Source organism: Pezoporus wallicus, unplaced genomic scaffold, assembly GCF_028554395.1.
Source record: "Pezoporus wallicus isolate ANWC-B61680 ecotype Strahan unplaced genomic scaffold, APGP_CSIRO_Pwel_v1 contig_6094, whole genome shotgun sequence".
NCBI classification, from domain to species: domain Eukaryota; kingdom Metazoa; phylum Chordata; class Aves; order Psittaciformes; family Psittacidae; genus Pezoporus; species Pezoporus wallicus.
This window is the reverse complement of record NW_026635941.1, coordinates 768,685-787,623: the sequence shown is the minus strand read 5'-3', so window position 1 is coordinate 787,623 and position 18,939 is coordinate 768,685. Positions and strand designations below refer to the sequence as shown.

At 41.4% G+C, this 18,939-nt stretch overlaps 2 protein-coding genes across 6 annotated transcripts in view; one reads left to right on the top strand and one right to left on the bottom strand.

Annotated features, from left to right (window-relative positions):
• Positions 1–14,397, bottom strand: part of GABPA (GA binding protein transcription factor subunit alpha) — a 27,628-nt gene extending 13,231 nt beyond the window's left edge. Inside the window, exons 1-5 of one of the 2 annotated variants that reach the window (XM_057398701.1) lie at positions 14,346–14,397; positions 10,792–10,892; positions 9,052–9,196; positions 7,479–7,563; positions 5,333–5,578 (exon numbers count right to left, since the gene is read on the bottom strand). In XM_057398701.1, coding sequence (XP_057254684.1) covers positions 5,333–5,578; positions 7,479–7,563; positions 9,052–9,196; positions 10,792–10,868 — 553 coding nt within the window. In that variant the 5' untranslated portion in view covers positions 10,869–10,892; positions 14,346–14,397. The remainder of the gene's footprint in view (positions 1–5,332; positions 5,579–7,478; positions 7,564–9,051; positions 9,197–10,791; positions 10,893–14,345) is intronic. The other variant, XM_057398700.1, reaches the window with a different exon arrangement.
• ATP5PF (ATP synthase peripheral stalk subunit F6) lies at positions 14,314–18,939 on the top strand. Of its 4 annotated transcripts, none has more exons than XM_057398704.1 (4): positions 14,314–14,378; positions 15,053–15,241; positions 16,552–16,676; positions 18,816–18,939. In XM_057398704.1, exons 2-4 carry the CDS (start codon positions 15,072–15,074, stop codon positions 18,842–18,844), a joined length of 324 nt encoding a protein of 107 aa, XP_057254687.1. In that variant the 5' UTR covers positions 14,314–14,378; positions 15,053–15,071; the 3' UTR covers positions 18,845–18,939. The 4 variants fall into 4 exon arrangements, with proteins under 4 accessions (XP_057254687.1, XP_057254690.1, XP_057254688.1 ...); XM_057398707.1 differs by having other exon boundaries at positions 14,340–14,372; XM_057398705.1 differs by lacking the exon at positions 14,314–14,378 and adding an exon at positions 14,527–14,592.

Sequence of the window (18,939 nt, the reverse complement as noted above, 5' to 3'; positions counted from 1 at the left end):
GTAGGTAAACCTTTCCTTCACAGCTGCCAAGAGCTGCCTCCAAAGGCTGAGTGCTTGTTTCTCTTCTGCAATTGCTTTGTCAATCCCCCCTTCTCTAGCAAGTGATCCCAGGTGCTTGGCTTCCCTACCTTCCAGTTCATGACCGTTGGCCCCACTGTCCCAGCACTGGAGCAACCAGGTAATGATGTGCTCACCTGGAAGATGGATGAAATCTTTTTGTGTATTCCACAGCTCGGTTGAGGTCTGGGATTGAGAAGTTACCTCTTCCTCTTAACTCCTGTAGTAACTCCTGTTCAGATGCTGTCTCTTCTAGTACATGGATTGCTTCTTCATCTTTCTTCACTGCATGGGTTGCTTTTTGCGGCTATTGTTTGCTTTTCCCCTTGTTTATAGGGGCAACTGATATTGGTATGGATTGGCCATTTGGTTCAGCTGCAGTGTCTGTTGTCGGGGTTGGCGTAGCTGCTGTGTTTGCGGGTTGAGTGGCTGCATTGTCTGTTGCTTTGTCATCAGATCCAGAGACATCTTTTTCCAGATGCTCTGTAGGCATAGGTCAAGCCCCAGCACGTTGCCATGATTTGTCCCTCTCTGGTATGACCAGAATGACAACACACCTCATTTAAGTTGTTTTACTTTTTTTTTCAGATTTTGCACTGGTTCGGGGGTGAAGTTCCAAAGCGCTGGAGGGGCCCACTGGCCTAGACAGTTGCCAGTACTGTCCCACACATCCTGCCACTCATGACTATCCAGCCTCGGGGAGAATCTCTTGGTGGTCCTTGTAGATCATAATTTAACCTTAGACAAGACCTGAGCCTGACCCTCCTTAACTTTTGAGATCAGATGAAATAGAGCATTCTCAAGGTGGTATGGCCGTGGGTATATCGCATCCCCTACTATGCACCAGCCTCTGGGAAAATAGAACAGTACAATGAGCTGTTAAAAACTACTGAGAGCAACGGGTGGTGGGACTTTCAAACACTGGGATACACTTAGCAAAGGCCACCTGCTTGCTCAACACCAGAGGATCTGCCAACAGGGCTGACCCAGCCCAATTACAAATTTTACATACCATAGAGGGGGACAAAGTTCCGGTGGTGCACATAAACAATTTGCTGGGGAAGACAGTCTGGGTTATTCCTGCTTCAGGTAAAGGCAAACCCACTCGTGGGATTGCTTTCGCTCAGGGAGCCTGACATCATGGACTGAATGAATTCAGAGAACTTTATAGGGATGGTCCATGGACTAAGGAATGGTACCTCTCTCTTTGTGCATGTATATATACACATACATATATAAGAGACAAAAAGTGATGGTATATTAAAAAATATGGGATCTGAGCATGACATGAACGGTATGGAATAAGGGGTGGATACTGTCCTGGGTTCAGCTGCAGCAGTCATTTTTATTCTTTCCTAGTAGCTGGTGCAGTGCAGTGTTTCTGACTTTAGCCTGAGAACAGCGCTGATAAGATGCCGATATTCTTAGCTGTTGCAAAGTAATGCTTACTAAGATCAAGGACTTTTCAGTCTCTCATGCTCTGCCAGTGAGGAGGGACACAAGAAGCCAGGAGAAAGCAGAGACAAAGGACATGCAACCCAAACTAGCCAAAAGGATATTCTGTACCACAACACATCATGCCAGTATATAAACTGGGGGAAGCTACTGGGAAGGCCGGGATAGCTGCTCGGGTCAGGCTGGATATCAGTCAGTGGGTGGTGAGCAATTGTATTGTGCATCACTTGTGTTTATTATTTTCCTTTTCCCCTTTTAGTGTTATATTCTCTCCCCTTGTTATTTCCCCTTATTACTGATGGTAGCAGCAGTGGTTTGTGTTATACCTTAGTTACTGGACTGTTCTTATCTCAACCCGTGGAAGTTACATTCTTTCAATTCTTCCATCATTTGATGGGGGAAGGAGACTGAGAGAGCAGCTGCATGGTTCTGAGTTACCAGCTGGGCTTAAACCATGACACACAGTTACCATAACCAAATCTGACTGGATGGAAAGTTGACTGCTCTTGAAAATGACTATCTCAACAAAAAGGAGACTGGAGGGTGGCCTTTATTTTAGATAAACAGCTATCAACAGTTGAGTGAATCAGCTGCTGGTGGTAATGTCTTCCCCAGTCAGACAGAGAATTAATGTGTGGCTCAGCCCAAAATAAAGTACACGAACTAGACAAGAAGCAAAGGAGATTTGAAGAGACCAATGGCCTTGAGCTGGTTTTAACCCATGTATTCCTTCCTAGCGGCTAGGGACACACAACATCATGATGGTGATTGCATTATAGAGACAAATAACGGGAATCACACTGATACTAGGATTGAACAATATATTGCAACTGTTGTATTTTAATAAGCGTAATTTACTCTTGTATTATGTTTTAGTGTAATTTTTATCGCTTTGATGAGTCAGAAATCCCATACAACATCAACCTTTCTTGAGTAAATTTGGTATTAAGCATTATACCCTCCACAACATGCACAGCATTTAAATTCTGTTGCCAAACACAGTACAGATTGTGTACAGTCTGTACAGACAACTCACACAGCAGAGGAACATACAGAAATGGCAATAAATAATCAACTCAAGATATGTGCAATACATGATTTGTTGACTCAACACATTTTAACATAAGAAGTCTGTTGTTTCAAGCAGAATTAGTAAGAAGATGGGCAAGTCCAAACATTATCATAAGAACTTTGGTAATGTTGTATGCAATACATTAAAACAAGAGTATGAACTGGAGATGGAAACTAAAGTAGGGATATTTAACTGTCTCAAGGGTAAAAACCAGAAGCAGAGTAATTATGTACTTTTAACTTATGAGACACCAAAGAGATGTCACCTTGACAAGTTTTTACGTTAAGAATTAAAGAAAGCAAAGTTTTCTCAGTCTATAAACATTACCTAAGAGCTACAAATTCCATTTTGCTTAATAAGAGGGAGAAACATCACATCATTTTTCACTGTTGCTACTTAAACCCATGCAATGGGAAAAGCCACAACAAAAGGGCTTTGGTTTTCAAAATTCATCAGCAGTGAATCTTCATCAGAAAGCTGCTAATTTGCTCTTATTGACATAATCTGCAAGGTAATGTAAAACATTTTCTCTAACCAGTTCCATGGTTTCCAAGCTTTCTGCTGTTTCTTTTCCTGGCTTTATTTCTCATACAAATTAGTGTTTTCCTTCTTAGGGAACTCTGCAGTGGTACTAAATTGGGGGATTCTATTAGTAGAAATAACTTTAACAGCTAAAAATCTGTGATCTTTAGTAAAACTCACTGAAACATAACACAAAGGGAAAGCACATCATTTTCAAGACCTGCTAAATGCTAATTTTCTATTTGCAGCAAAACAGAGAAACCTGTGAGGATGCAAGGATGAAGATACTGAACCCATGCCCTTGTGGATGATGATTATTTATTGACTGGACTTGACTTTTAATTTCAACATAACCCGTCTTTTGGAAAGATTCAAGGAATAATTTCATCGCAATAATTTCAGAGAACTTCACAGAACCAAGCCTCACAACTCTTTGAAGCAAACTGTCCTCTTTTTCTATGTTTTAAGATGTGTAAGTGCTGGGGGAGAGGGAAGGCTTTTTGAGGGGACTATATAAGAACCTTAAGAATATTCAATCACAGAATCAACTAGGTTGGAAAAGACCTTTAAGATAATCAACTTCAACCTCTACCTCATAACTGCCAAGCCCACCACTGAACTATGTCACTAAGAGCCTTATCTACATGTTTTTTCAACACTTCCAGGGACAGTGATTCCACCATTTCCCTGGGCAGCCTGTTCCAATGCCTGATCACCCCCTCGGTGAAGAAATTCTTCCTAATATCAAATCTAAACTTCCCCTGGTGCAGCTCGAGGCTGTTACCTCTTACAACATTCTTTATTCATTTTACATTCTTTATTCTCAGAAACTTTCGACTGTATCATAATGTAAAACATAGAGTTGTCTTATTTCAACTCAAGGCCCTGCGACATCAACTCAGGTAACACTGAAAGTTTTATTCTGGGAAGACAGTTTAGCACATTTTTCTGGTATCAAGAGAACACTATTATTAATAGAGATCTCTGCCATCATGAACTAGTATGATTTCCCTAGAAAATCTGTACTCCCATGGCACAAAAAACATCAAACTTTTAAAGTCACTGTTGTGGGTTGTCACAGCAGCATTATTCTTAAAGCAGCATTATTAAAGTTTATTAACAACATCATTCAACATAATAATAACATAGGTTTAAGTAATGCTCTTGTTATATTAATGGGAGAGGACAATGAAAGGTATTAGTCAGCTCCTGATAACACCTCACCTTCCTCCTGCCTCCTCCAAACCATTCTGCATTAAACCCCTGATTATCCAGACATAGCATGATGAAAACTAATTTCGAAGTGCTTGCTGCCAACAACAACCACCACCAAAAGGCATGAAAATGCCAATGTTTTAGTATCAAAAAATACATTTAAGATACTGACAAGCTACACATCCTGCAAAGACCTGTGATTTCACTGGAATCTTAAACACTTCCGAGTATCCCACTTGCTAGATACATTCCAGTTTTGCAGGTCTGCTTAGATACTACAGCTTTTTGTGGTGAACATGCCTTGGCAGTACGTTTCTGCATGTCAGAACAAGCAACTCAGCTGGGTAATCTCCTGAATGTGATGCAGGTCTAAAACTCAGTTTCAGTTCAATCCTAAACAGGCATTCACAAATGCTTTTTTCTAAGCTAACATTAAATTGGCAGCCTGCTGCATAAAAATATTAATTCCAAAGAGATGATAACATACCAGGATACTTATATTCAGTTCTGAAACACCTTTTTCCAGTATGCAGAAGTACGGCTTTCCATGCAACATCTGATTTAACACCGTACTCTGTACTTTACAATCTATGAACAACTTGTTTCAGTGCTTTTAAAGTCAAACCCCACCAAGTACCGAGTCTACTTCACATTCAGACACATGAGAAAAAGCTTTATCACTAACATATATAATTTTAAGGAGGGGAGGAAGAAGAAAACTGCTTTCTAAAAACTGCAATGAAAAGAAGCTTGTAGAGCATAAAGCACTATTTTAACAGAAATATCACAAGCATTGATTCTCTTTAGTCCTTTCTTATGCAGGTTATTTGATTCATACCCATGTCATAAGAAGCTTCTGAGGTATTGGAGCATTTTAATTATATCGCCAAAATCAGTCATTTATGAAAACAAACAAACAAAAAACCCCACCCCAAAACAAACCCCCAAACAATCCCCCAGATGAACAAAAGAACCCAGCCCCCTTTTAAATGCACAGTCATGTATTATTACCGTAGGGTATTCCAAGGCGCTCCTGCTCCTTGCGGTAGCCTTCCAATGCTGCAGCCCATCGTGTCACTTGTTCAGAGGTTTCGTCTGAAATTGTTGTAATATGTTTTGTTCCATCCAAGGTTATCACTTGAGCTTCTTCAACAAGGTGAGCTTCAGCCTCTCCATGATGAGCATCTGGATCAATCACTACCTCTACAGTCTCCACAGGCTTTACAATTTCAAGGATGTTTAATTTGGGCTCTAACCCTAGGTACAGAAAGAACAAACACAAAACTTAAAAGACAGCAAAGCAAATATAATTAAAAAGTTGTTTTAAAGCTTTCTGATTAACAGGTGTTAGCACACCTCAGAAAGAAACATGACACAAAAGCATCATCAATTTTCTGCAAGTGTCCTAAATTAGAATGACATATTCTACTATACAGTATATACTTCAGTAAATGCAACACAAAACTGCCACTTTATAACACAAAGAACAGAAAATTGTCCTTTTTCCCTCCCCCAGTACTAGAGCTTCCTGATCTGTTTAGGTGATCCATTTCACAAATCTTGAACAGAATGTTCAGCATGTGGCATAAAGAACAAGTTTTTGACCTGTAAGAAATATATTGAATCAAAGAGGGGGGGTAGGAAAGCAAACCCCAAAAAATCCAGAACAAGCATCCACTTCTTTCCCCCAGCCAAGAGGCATTTCTTTCTGCCTTTACAATATTTCCCTGCTATCTCTGTAATCTACACAAAGGAGTTAGTATCTTCTTTCAGTACTCTGCAAGCAGCAATGTGTTCAACAGCAAGTTAAAAGAAAACTATAAAGTTCTTTGTGTTTTACGATATCTTTGTATGAAATGCTATAAAAGAACTACAATGGACTATACTTCAGCTGGTGTTTATTCCTTTGAATTTACAGGTAGCTAATCAAAATTTTATAAGTTGCTTAAGAGTCAAGTGTCATGGCCTGAATAACAATACGGAAGATCAACTTGAAGTTATATGCAAGTATTTAATACTTGGGTGTTTCTTTCTTTTAAGGGGATGGGGATGAAAGCAACTCCTGTGCTACATGGTCACGCACCTCAGTTTTACATTCAAAAAGAAAGAAAAACAAACCAAACCTCAGGAATGAAATGGAAGGTAATAGTTAAGATATTTATCACCCGCATCCTTTTGAAACTGGAAGGCTGAGCACTGCATGCTACAAGTTACTGGGCATGAATTAAGAACAGACATTCTAGTTCCCTGAAGGGTATTTCTACTCTGTATTTAAAACCAGAAAGCTAGTCCAATCCCCATTACACATGGGGAACTGCAGATTCAACCTAGCACTAGTCACCTGACACTTAGCATTAAATACAAATCAGTTTTACTTAATCCTGTTAATACAAACCAGAAAGGTTTCCTTCTAATTACACTGAAGCCACAAGAAAACAAAATGTGCTCCCCAAATTTTGCTGATCTACTTTGATGACCTAACTGAAAACAGCAATTAAAATACAAACTACTTCAGTAGGAACTTGTCACTGTTTGTTTGACAATATGGCAACAAACATCTGTAGCTCCTCCCAGAGCACAACATGAATGTTGTCTTCAATGAGTGTTGGCACAATGTTTTACTCTTGACTTCTCATCCGAAGAAAAAACAGATAATAGAGATCCCAGCCTTGCAAACAGATTTTGACTTAACTAAATATACTCTCATAATTGAATCATTCACAAAGCACACAAGCACACCTCACAAAGATGAAGCTGTCACCTACCTAGAAATAAAAAATCTTTTGCCTGCGTAGATACTCATTCTGGTATGAGTAACTACTGACTGTTAACAAAAGCCTCATACTGTAACTGTCACTATCTGGCCCAGGTTTGCTTGAGTTTGGGGGCAGGGGCTGTTGGGTTTTTGGATTTTTTAACTTAGAAATGGATATAATGTCACTATAAAAAAACATTTCAAATAGCATCAATCTATGACATTTATTTTAATTACTACTACTTATAACCACAGCACACAATGGAAGAGACTTTCAGAAGCTATGTGACCATTCAGTGATATTTTCAGTTTTACACCAAGGAATAGTAGGGCATTCGGTTTACTCACAAGTATTCCTACAATATTAATTTGTCTGTACAACAGACAAACATAACAGCTTACCTTGCCTAGATATTACTTGCACGCTGAGTTGCACTGTTCCATCTGTTTTTACTCCTTGATCAAAAAGACTTCGATCTGGGTCCAGCTTGATAAAAGCAAAATAAACATTACAAATATGAATTAGTCTCACAGTTACAAGGAACTTACTCTTCTTTAAACTTCAGAAACACCTATTGCCTGCAGCAAATTTTCTGAAGAAGCATGCACATATTTTTAGCACTACGTAGACAAAGAATTTGATTGGAATTTGAAACTCGCCACTCTGTTCTAAGTAGTTTCACAGGGACATTTAACCTAAAAAAAGGCAATGCAATACCTGGAAGTACCTTCACTTTGTGAAAAGTATCCACAATTCCCACTGTCAGTTTTTAACACTTTCATAAATATTTTTCTCTTTAAAGCAGTATTCTCCCTGTTGTTTCTGGAGAAGCCACAGATGTCTGATTATAGCAACAAACAGAACATCCAGGTACACATGATGCAAAACAGTTATACTGTCTAACATGTGGTGATGCCTGTAATCATAGGGAGGCATTTCCTGAGTAATGTTTTGCTATCTATGCACCTGAAGAGTATAAAAACCTTCTTGCTTTATGCAGATTCAAAACAAGATTAGACTTGCAGAAGTTCAGGCAGCAACAAATTACGTGGGTGCCCTGGATTCAGTTGTAATAGTTATTTTTCTCCTTCTTAGTAGCTGGTGCAATGCAGTGGTTTCAAGTTTAGTTTGAGAACAATGTTGATAACACACTGATGGTTTTGGCTGTTGATAAGTAATGTTTACCCCGATCAAGGACTTTTCAGTCTCATGCTCTGCCAGTGAGGAGGTGCATGGGAAGCTGGGAGGAAGCAGACAGGACACCTGACCCAAACTAGCCAAAGGGGTATTTCATACCTCAGCACGTCATGCCCAGTTATATGGGCTGGGGGAGGAGTTACCCAGAAGGCCCAGATCTCTGCTCTGGTTGGTCTGGGTAGCGGTCAGCAGGTGGTGAGCAACTGTATTGTGCATCACTTGTGTTTATTGTTTTCTTTTCCTTTTCCCCTTTTAATGTCATATTCTCTCCCTTTTTTTTATCCCGATCATTACTATTATTAGTGGTAGCAGTAGCGGTTTGTGTTATACCTTAGTTTCTGGACTGCTCTTATCTCAACCCATGCGATTTACATTCGATTCTTCTCCCCATCCCTCCAGAAGCAGAGGGGAGGGAAAAAGGTGGGGGAGTGAGCGGGCAGCTGCATGGTTCAGAGTTACCGGCTGGCCTTAAACCACGACAGTGAGCTACCTCAAGAAAAGACAGTACTGTTGTTGCCCTCGTTCTTCTTTCACCTGCAAGGTGGCAACTTTTTCCTTTCTTACCCCCATGCCAGGAACCCCAGAAGTATTTTGATTTTATTCACACAGAATTAGTATGTACATATTAAATGGTCTGATGATAACAAAACTAACATAAGCTCTTAATTGTAATTATTATATCAAATAAAGCATGAATTCCTTGAACAATGGAAGGGACAAAGTATGCAAAATGCTTCTCCACTAAGAGGTTAAGTCTTTCATAGCCTTTCAGTTTACCTGGATATCTTGCAAGCAAATTTCATGTGTATCCAAGGAACACTGCAGTCTGGGTTCCAGCAACTTCCTAAGATTTCCAATTGGTTCATTGATGTCAATTGCTTGACTCACAAATTCTGCTGTGGTAAAGGTCTGCTCAACGATGCTTAAATACCAAATTAATATAACAAATAATTACTTACATGTTAATACAGTGGTATAGGAAAGCTTTATAAAAGTTAGATGTGAACTACACAAAAGGTAATACTGGCTCTGAAATCTTAATACATGCAGAAAAACTCTTAGCTTGAGTAGAGCATGAATTACTAAGTTTGGTCCCATTGATTTTACAGTCATGCAACTTTCCTTTTACACTGTTGCCATTAAAAAGTTAGGTTAAATACCAAGATTATTTTCAGATCACCATTTTCAAGAGATTGTCACAATCACTACATTAACTTGCACATAAACTGATTTTGATTTGCCTATACCACACTTAAAAGCTATTAAAGTTAAAAACAAACAGAGAAACTTAAAAGATAGGGGGGGAAAGGAAGAAAAAACATCTGCCCTCATATAGAGTAACTGTCTATGCCTTTTCACCAGTCAGCACAAGGATTAAGCTTAATGCATACAAGAGACAACCACAAATAACACCAGCAACATGGAGTCTTGAATGAAACATTAGTCATGTGCCATGGTTGTCCTGCCCTTAAAATAATGACAGCTTTGGCACAGGCATTCAGTAACATCGATGTCATATGACTCGTGTCTTAACCTTAGACATGTTACTGGTCTTTCCAGATTTGCACAGAAGGAAATCAGAAAGTGTACACAAATAGTCAGTTCATAAGTACTAAAAATTTACATGGAGCTCAGAGTAAGAAGTGTGTCGTTTTGAATCAGTTCTCCAAACCAGATTCTTAAGAAGCAGGTGATCTGCCAGCCTCAGCTATTTCTACCCAACACATTAACTGCCTCTCTGTGCTTTGAAAAACAGTTGTAAAAATTATGAGGGGAGCGTTAGGAAGAAAAAACCCCCAAAATTACAAACCCAAGGACAAGGCTGAGGTAATTAAGTCAAAGGATATCTGACTTCAGAATCTACTGTTTCAAGGGCCCTAACAACAATATAGTCAGATACGGAATGTAATTTCTGCTCTGTAAAACACAAATGACCCTGTGTAATAGTAAAGTAATGGACTGAGAGGTTCACCTCAGTTACAAGGACACACTGAAGCTGAAAGGTATGCAGCATGTACATGTAGACATATTCCTACACACATGAAAGCAGGGGAAGAGAACGACTAAGAATGTAGCAAGAGATAAACAACACAGTTTGGGATTTAAGCAATTAAGATTGAAGAACACTGATAGCACTCTACTGGTTGCAAATAGTGGCTACGGCTCCACTTCAAGAAAACCACCACTGGATAAGAAACAGAATAACTGAAGTGTGCACAAGCAAAATTAAGAACTCTCTATGCAGCAAGAAAGTTGAAAAACTGTGGAAACAATCAACAGCAGGGTTATAGAGATCATACTGAGCCAGACACTTTTGACAGTTTAAAGTTACTTCTTTTGCCTAGCTAGAAAACACTTGTACTTATTTCATAACCATGGCCATCTCTGAAGCATTACACAATACCTCACAGTAAATACATTTAGTGTGTGTAGCCACAAATCTGAAGCCAATTAAAGAAAACAAATAATTTAATCAATTGCAGCCTAAGGACCCCCAAAAGCAAACACAATACCTACCTTTCTTCAGTGCATTCTTGTTTTTCAGTTCCATCGATTTCTATTTCTATCAGCTCCTCTGCTTCTCTCTTAGTCATGGCTAAAATATCTTAAGAACAGACCTGTGAACAGAAAAGGATTGGTAAGTCATAGACCAACAAAACTAGATGATAAATTGTGTCCTATCAAACATTTTTTAAACTAAACACTAAAAATAAATATGCAGTGTCAATGAGAATGCTCTCATTGACACTGCAGATTTTCATGCCCTGTAAAATACTGGAGTCGGTTGGAACATAAGGGGGAAAGAAAGAATTAAAACATTTGGTCTGTAAAGACATAGTTTGTATATTATTATGTTTCACTAACCATCCCATACATCATAAGCATGAAATATGTATGATAAAGAACTCATCCGAATTATATTAAAAGTTCAAAATAAATAACACCACCAACTCACAGGAAAAGGAGTAGGACGCAGGAGAACAGAGTAAAAAAAAAAAAAAAATCATAGCAGAAAAAGCAAAAGATGTTACTATTTAAATACCCACAAAAGATTAGCAAGATTTCCATCCTGGAATCATTCCTTTCTAGGGTCTACTCTATGCCAAACCCAGCTGTTCATAAAAGAGTTTATTAAACACAAGTTAGTAAGGGAACCTGAAAACTTCTCAAAAGGAACAGTGACCAACTACGTTATACATAAACGGTTTAAAGAAATCCAAACCACTCATTATCTCCTTCAAAAACCATTATGTAAAATCAGTTTCAAATAAATCAAGTGCTGCCATGTGACATCAAGCTATAGGAAGCTACCACGGCTTGACAGAAGGTAAACAGCACTTCATTAATAACTTACCACTAGAAGCAGAACCCGAATTTGTTCTGCTCACAGATCTGACTCTGAAAATCCCCTAGCTGCTGGGTAGGGCCCACTGAACTGACATGGTGGTGTACACTGAAGAGGGCCCTGGGAGTTCAATTCCCAGATCACTTAAATCATCTTCATGATAAATGAGGAAGAATGAAACACCACTTCTAAAGAATGCAGGCAAGCTTAATTAAACAACTGGCACTTGCATGGCTACAAGTGATCTGGTTGACTGTTAAAAGATTTGAGCAAAGTCAATGAAAATTCCCAAAGAATCTAACTGGTATCATAGAAAAGGGAAATAATTCATTCCTGTATTAGCAATCAACTTAAAACCCCAAAACAACAAGAGTTATTATTTTTCTTGTGATGGAGTTTACCAGTGAGGTCACAAAAGGTTTTAAGCTAGGATTTCTGTTCCTTCACGTATTCACAAGTTATTTGAGAAAACTGTGCAGACCTGCCGAAAGATCATCTGCAAGTCTCATCTTTTTGAATCTTTGAATGATTTCTGGCAGAAAATTTTCAGTATTGGTAAATGCAAAACAATGCACAGTGAGTAAATATTATAACAGCATAGTAACTGTATTGAATCAGGTAAGATATTATGAAGTCCCTATGGACTGGACTTCAAATTGGCAGCTAGACTAATAACTTCACTCACTCTTCAAAGGCAGCTTGTGGCTGCATCCCACAGGCTCTACTACATCTCTGGTTACCATGCAGAGGTAGAATTGAGCACAGGCACAGACAGCAGGTATACAGAGGGAGAAAGATGGTTCCACTGAGCACAGATGTGAGAAAGGAAGATGATGAGGGGATTCAGCTTAACCATTGTGAAAACATGTAAAGTCATTAATAGTTCTGAGAAACCTAATGGGGAAAATTACTCAGTCTTTCTCATGCTAGAACAGACAGACTCCTAATGATATAAATCATTTCACACAAAGTCTGTAGAAATTTGTTGCTGATTGGAAGAGTACATAGGTTCAAATGGGACTAAGCTTCCTAAGCCTTCCCTGAAGGCTACTAAGAGACAAGCAAATTGAAACAGCTCAGCTTGCTAGGAAACTCAATATGGTAGCAATACCATACCAAATACAGCAGCGTTTGTTTGGAGGAACATAGAAAACTGTGTTTGATTTGTGGAAGGTTCAGCCTACTGATCTCTGTTTGGCTCCATTTTTCCCTCAACCTAAAAAGCCCCAAGACTTACCTGCTATCCAAGACAGTATCTGACCATAACGCCTGACACAGGCCTCCATTAACATAAAAGAAGGCACCTGTCAACAGAACTTTTTTTTTTTTTTTTTTAAATCCCTGCATGACAGCCCACTGCTACTCCAGCATCTTTTACTGTTTGGCTTTTGCAGTCAGGGGAGAAGTCCCAGTGTTCTGTTAAAAGCTATCTTTTCCCTAGAAGACAAGGAATTAAGCAAGTAACACACCCATGATAACAAGGGCACAAACTCTGCTAGCACAATTACTGTCTGCTATCCTACCAAATACCTGTGAAGTGGGGGATAACTACTGGAGCCCACCTGCATTATCATCTTACACTGAAGCCAAATCACTGGGGATATTTGTGGCTCTGAGAAACTCTGGTGTTCACGGATGATTTGGTACTATCAATCCCTATTATTAACAGAACTGTAACACCAACACGAAATAGGTAACGCAGCAAACTATCTTTTACAGATCGATCAGATTTTGCAAGTTATCAGCTGATTTGGATTTCAGACAGTGGCCCACTAAGCAGGGTGGAGGCATACCAAGTTTTAAGTGCTCTGCTTCCTCACCCTCGTCAGGAGTTAAAAAATAAACTCGATCTAGGAAAAGCGGTTGTGCAGCCCGTACCTGCCCGAACACCAGGAAACGAATTATTCAAGCCGCCAAACACTCTTTTAGGTTTTCACCCAAAGTAAGTTTTACAAACAGAGGCAAGTTTCACGCCCCGGAGAGGCCCGCGGGCCTCGGCCCGGGCTGCCCGACTTGGGACCAGAGCGGGAGAGTGGCACCCTCCTCCCGCGGGCCGGCACCGCCGCGACCCCTGAGGAGGGGTCCCTCTCCGAGCCCTGCCGCCGTCGCCTCCATTTCCCTCTCGCGCGACCCGACCGGCGGCTCCGAGGCCCCTCGGGACAGGGCACCTCAGAGCCGCCACCACGGCCCTCTCGCGGGCTGGAGGGAAGCAGGCGGCGCCACATCCATGCCACTGCATTCCAGCCTCCGCGGAAGGCCGCTCCTCCCCGCAGACCCCTGTTCTCCCACCACCCCCCCCGCCCGCTTCCCCCCTCCCCCTCCTCTCGCAGCGTCTCGTCGTTGTTTGAACCCGAAACGGAAATGAGACTCGCGGCGCCGGGGAGAAACGGAAACAAAACACGGGCCGTGCCGCCAGGCCGCGCCGCAGCTCACTCACCCACTGCCGCTGTCCGGTCGCCGAGCGGAGCGGCCGCACCACAGCTCCCGCCGGCCGCGGCTCTCGCAGCTCCCGTGGGTCCCGCCGCCGCCGCCCTGAGGAGGCCGTCGCGCGCTCGGGATTGGGCAGCGCGGCCCAACGCGGGCCCGGGCGGGGAGGGCGCGCGCCGACACCGCCACCCCCCGCGCGGGAGAGGGAACTACAGCTCCCGTCGGCCCCCTCGCGCCGCCAATCCGCGTGTGGGCGCGGGGCTGCTGGTGGCTGTTACTCCGAACCGCTTCTCCTCACCCGGAAGCGCATCGCCGGCTTCCGACGGTAACGGTGCGAATGGGGGGTTTCCGTGCTCACTCTCCCCGCACCTCGACTGGCCGCGGGGCGGGACCGTCCGGTGGGGTGCGCGCCGCCCCCTTCTGTCCGGGTACCCCGTCTGCAAGAGCGCTGGGGTCGGTGGTGTGGCGGCGGGCTGGGCCGGCTTCCCGGTGTGCATTGCGCGGAGAGGCGGGGCGGTGGTAGCTGTGGCGGCTCCTGTCCCAAGGTGACTCGAGCTGGGTCGGTGTGGTGCCGCCGAGCGCCGAACCCTTCGCCCCGCGGAGCTGGTGGGTGCTTGGGGGGTGGCTCTTCGTCCGCCGCCGTTGCCTTGTGCTTCGGGCATTCGGGCCCTGGGTGTAACGGCGATTCCCGGGTCGGGTGGTTCAGAGATCCCCATGCGGGGAGCCGTTGGGCCGCGTCCGCGGCTGGGTTGGGCTGGGTTGAAGTTACTACTTTTCCTTTAAGTGAGGCAAAAACTGACATGCTGTGTTTGTCTCGGTGCGGGCAAAGCGATCGTGATCGTGCTCCGCGGGTTCAGCGGCTGCTCGAGTTTCCTTCCCAGATTGCTGCCTGCTTTAAGTGTTCGTTATGGTTTAAAGCTCATCTCTGAACTAAATATGTTGATTTTTTTGCACATTGTGGAAAGAGCTAATTCTGTGTCCCTGTTCAGGGTTTCTGGTTTTTAGCTGAAATACTGGTGTCATCATGATTTTGAACCAGATTTTGCGACTTTCATCCATTTTTCGCTCCGCTGTCTCCACTCACTTGCGCAGAAACATAGGGCTTTCTGCTGTCGTCTTTAATAAGGCAAAAGAGCTCGATCCAGTTCAGAAGCTCTTCTTGGACAAGATCAGAGAATACAACACAAAGAGCAAGTAAGTAAAGGAAATTATTTTGAGGCTGATGGCAAAAGGGGGAATAGCGTTTCTGACAAATGCTGAAATGTGCTAGGTTTGTGGGTTAGTCTGTAAATGCTCAAGGTGTTCTTTCCTGAAACACTTGATGGTAGTGTCACAAATAAGAAGGCTTGTTCTTGCTTACCTAACAGACAATGTCCATTCTTTACCCCATTAAAAAAAAAGGTAAACCTGATGTCTGTCTGCCTGGGTAGTTAGGGCATTCAGTACATGCTACATGAACGTACCAGTATGTTAATTTTTACCCATATATGTGTTCTGTAAATAGGAAAAAAATAACACCACCACCCTGCCTTTTTTTTTTTTTTTTTGGTCGGGGTAAAGCAGCTGTTTTTCAGTCCTGTTTGCAGAAGTGGAATGCAAATAGTCTCCAAAAGCAATTGAGAATTAATGGAACTGTGAGGCTGATTCATTAAACAGCTCAAGTTAATAAGCAGTTAATTCAAATGGAATCTTAGATTCTTGTAATGCTTGAATGAACTACTTAATAGGAAATTAAAGCTCTAGCAATTCCATGTAATTTATTTTTGGGAAAGAAATTAGTCATTTCTTCATTCTGGGAATTCTGTGTGATATATTTTTGGGAAGGAAAGCAGCCATTTCTTAGGTGTATTGTTTCTTAGGTCTATTAGTTTCCACACCTACAAACTAGCCTGCTTATGAAGGTGTATTTTTGGTGGCTTTACCAATCACAAGTGTGATGGCTTAGCTGAGCACTGGTAATCTAAAGTTACTATTTTAATTGTTTTACCTTTGTATCCGAAGAAATTCCTGCCTGATTCTACATGAATGCAAGGTGTCCTGCCTTGTCTCGTGAGTCTTCGCTTGTTTAGTACTCAACACGTTCTCTTTGCAAGAACAGTTAAGCTTTACTAGCCAAGATCACTAATTCAGAAATAGCAGAGGTACAGATCACAATTTTATTAGGAAGACACACCTGGAACAACTGAAACTAAGAATTCTGAAAGCCTGGATACTCCATGTAGCTTTATGTCTCAAAAGGCTACCTCAGTCACTTGGATTTTCATCACTGATAATAGAAAGCCTGTACTTTACTCCAAGAACCCTGTTCATGTGGAAGACCAAAGGTGTCTCATATCTTGACTTTTGGAAATACTTTAAATGGCTTGCTTTAGTTGTTGTCAGAAAGGTTCTGAATTCATAAATGGCCATGAAAATGTAGAGCTTCCACATGAAACTTCAGGACTGAAGTGTTAATCAGAACTTTCAATGGTTGGTTTGTTTTTTGGTTTTTGTTTCTTTTGTAGGCAAGCTGGAGGGCCTGTTGATGCAGGCCCTGAATTTCAGAAGGAAATAAATGAATCGCTTGCTAGACTTCAACGGGCATATGGTGGGGGAGATCTAACCAAGTTTCCAGAATTTAAATTTGAGGGTGAGTTAACAATCTAACGTTATTTCTAATTGCAAGTAAGGGTATGTTCACTGACTGGTTTTCTTAAGTAATTCCCATTTAGTTTTTATTTGGTCTGTTAAGTTTCATGTAAGATGCCCTTGGTCAATCTCCTTACTTTTGTAGACTTCACATCTGATTCCATCTGGCTCCTTTTTTTGATTACTTGTCTTTTCCAGTAGAGGTGTGGACTTACTTATCCTGATGCTTAACAAAACTTAGATCTAGCTATCTTAAATTACCCTTCAAAGACCCTGTAGAAATATCCCATGTCCTATTGTTTTGGGGCTTTTTGGTGTGGCTTTTTGTTTGTTTGTTTCTTCTTCTCATCCTTCCAAAGATGTCATCAAACTAATTTCTGAACTAGTTTTCCATGTCATCCAAAGTGCAATCTGTAGAGTTTGTAAGCTCGTCCATAAAGGCAGTGATTTCAGAAAATGAACCCAGAACTTAACTTTGCTACTTATGACTACTCTGTGACTAAATTACATTAAACCTTTTTCTTTGGTTATTTGGGTATGGTTTCTGCTTAACTGCCGTAAGCTTGTCTTAGCATGTTTCCATATTACCCCAATTGATTATGACAAGAAGAATGCTTGTGACAATTGTTTATCAAGAATATAGAGAAACTGCACAGACTGTCTGCCTCAGAACATAAAGGCAACTACATTCCTGTAGTTCTTTTTCCTTTACTTGCTTATGTAGGTACAGCTCAGAGTCTTCATTGTTCACAAACGGTTTGAGCTTACCCCACAAAACCTGGCTTTAGCTGTCTTTCTAGTAAGCTGTAAGTAGGTGGGATTCCACAATGTTCTGAATATGCCAGTGTATTTGGTTTATGTGGCAAGGTTTTGGTAGCGGGGGCCTAAGGGTGACCTCTGTCAGGAGGTGTGTCTCCACACATCAGACATAGCCAGTTTCATTTGGCTTCAAAATGGACCCACTGCAATTTGCAGCTGAGGTAGTCAGTGATGCTAGTGCCACCTCTGTGACAACAGAGTATTTAAGGTGCCTTTATTTGTAACCCTCCTGGAGAACGTGGTAGGGGAAAGAGCAAGAGAGCACAAGGATGGGTATATACCTTGCAGCTAGCCAAGGTCAAGCTACCATAGGCAGACTAACTGGAAACTGATACAGACTAGGAGCACATCTAAAAACATTTTGTGTTTCTGTGGTATTTCAGTTAGATTAAAAAAGGATTTAGTGTCAGATTGTTACTGGTGCAAATAAAACAGAGCATCTGTAAAGCAGGATCTATGGCATTTATTTTCCTAAGTTTTAGGGATGCAGTTTCTTTATATTCAGCTTTATTTCTATGTACTATTTGAAACAATACATTAGTATTTCTTTGTAAGTAAACAAAATCTTTGTGACCGTAGGAACAGCACAAAGGAGGGGGGAGATTGTGCTTTTACCACTGTTGCCTATGCTTAACTGAATTCCAACAAGTTTTCAAAATTAAGTGCCTAATGGGTAGAAACATAATTTTTTGTCTTAGTGAAGATTAAGATGAGCCTTACCTCTCAGACTCTTTGTAGCAAGGAGAATAGTCCACCTGTCAAAAGCCCTAACCCTTCTGAGTTTGTACCTTTCACATCAAAAACTCCTTCATCAGTGTTTGTATGTGGAGAGTATCTTTTGCTGAGTGGAACTGGAATTGTGTGCTCCATTCTGTTAATCAGCTGTAAGACACTAATCAAGGAAAAAGAGCAGCTTGGTTACTTGTTCTTACACCAGAGCGATACTGGAAATACTAGTGTCAAGTGCAATAGGTTCTGGTTGATGACTTCATTTTCTCTGTGCCTTCTCCCCTTCCCCAGATGATGCTAAAGCTGTTTAGGCAGAAATGTTAGTAAGGTGCATGTCTGTCTTAAACTTTATGCATAACTCCTTTAAGATGGAAAAGACCTGTTGCCAGCAGTTTATTTTTTAGTGCTGCCCACATCCAGTAATATACCCTGATAAAAATTAAGTGGTGGTGTACAAGACTGCAGTGTATAAGAGCTTGCTTTAGCTTGCCGTCTTAATGTTTAGCTTTCTTTAAATAACAAATGACTTGTGCTGTTCAAGGCTGTACTAAAAAGAGGCTAATATGACTTCTCTCTCCCTTTCCTCCTCTAGAGCCCACCTTTGAGGATACTCCAAAGTGATCTCTGCAGGTTGCATGCCAAACAGCAACATACATCAGTGGAGTTGCTGAACATGGCACCAGTTGTAACTTAATAAATGCAGTGTTGCAGTTCGA

Coding starts and splice junctions, on each gene's coding strand:
- ATP5PF (XM_057398704.1), top strand. CDS start 15,072: ATGATTTTGAACCAGATTTTGCGACTTTCATCCATTTTTCGCTCCGCT. Junction 15,242..16,551: donor GAATACAACACAAAGAGCAA/GTAAGTAAAGGA, acceptor TTTCTTTTGTAG/GCAAGCTGGAGGGCCTGTTG. Junction 16,677..18,815: donor TCCAGAATTTAAATTTGAGG/GTGAGTTAACAA, acceptor TTCCTCCTCTAG/AGCCCACCTTTGAGGATACT.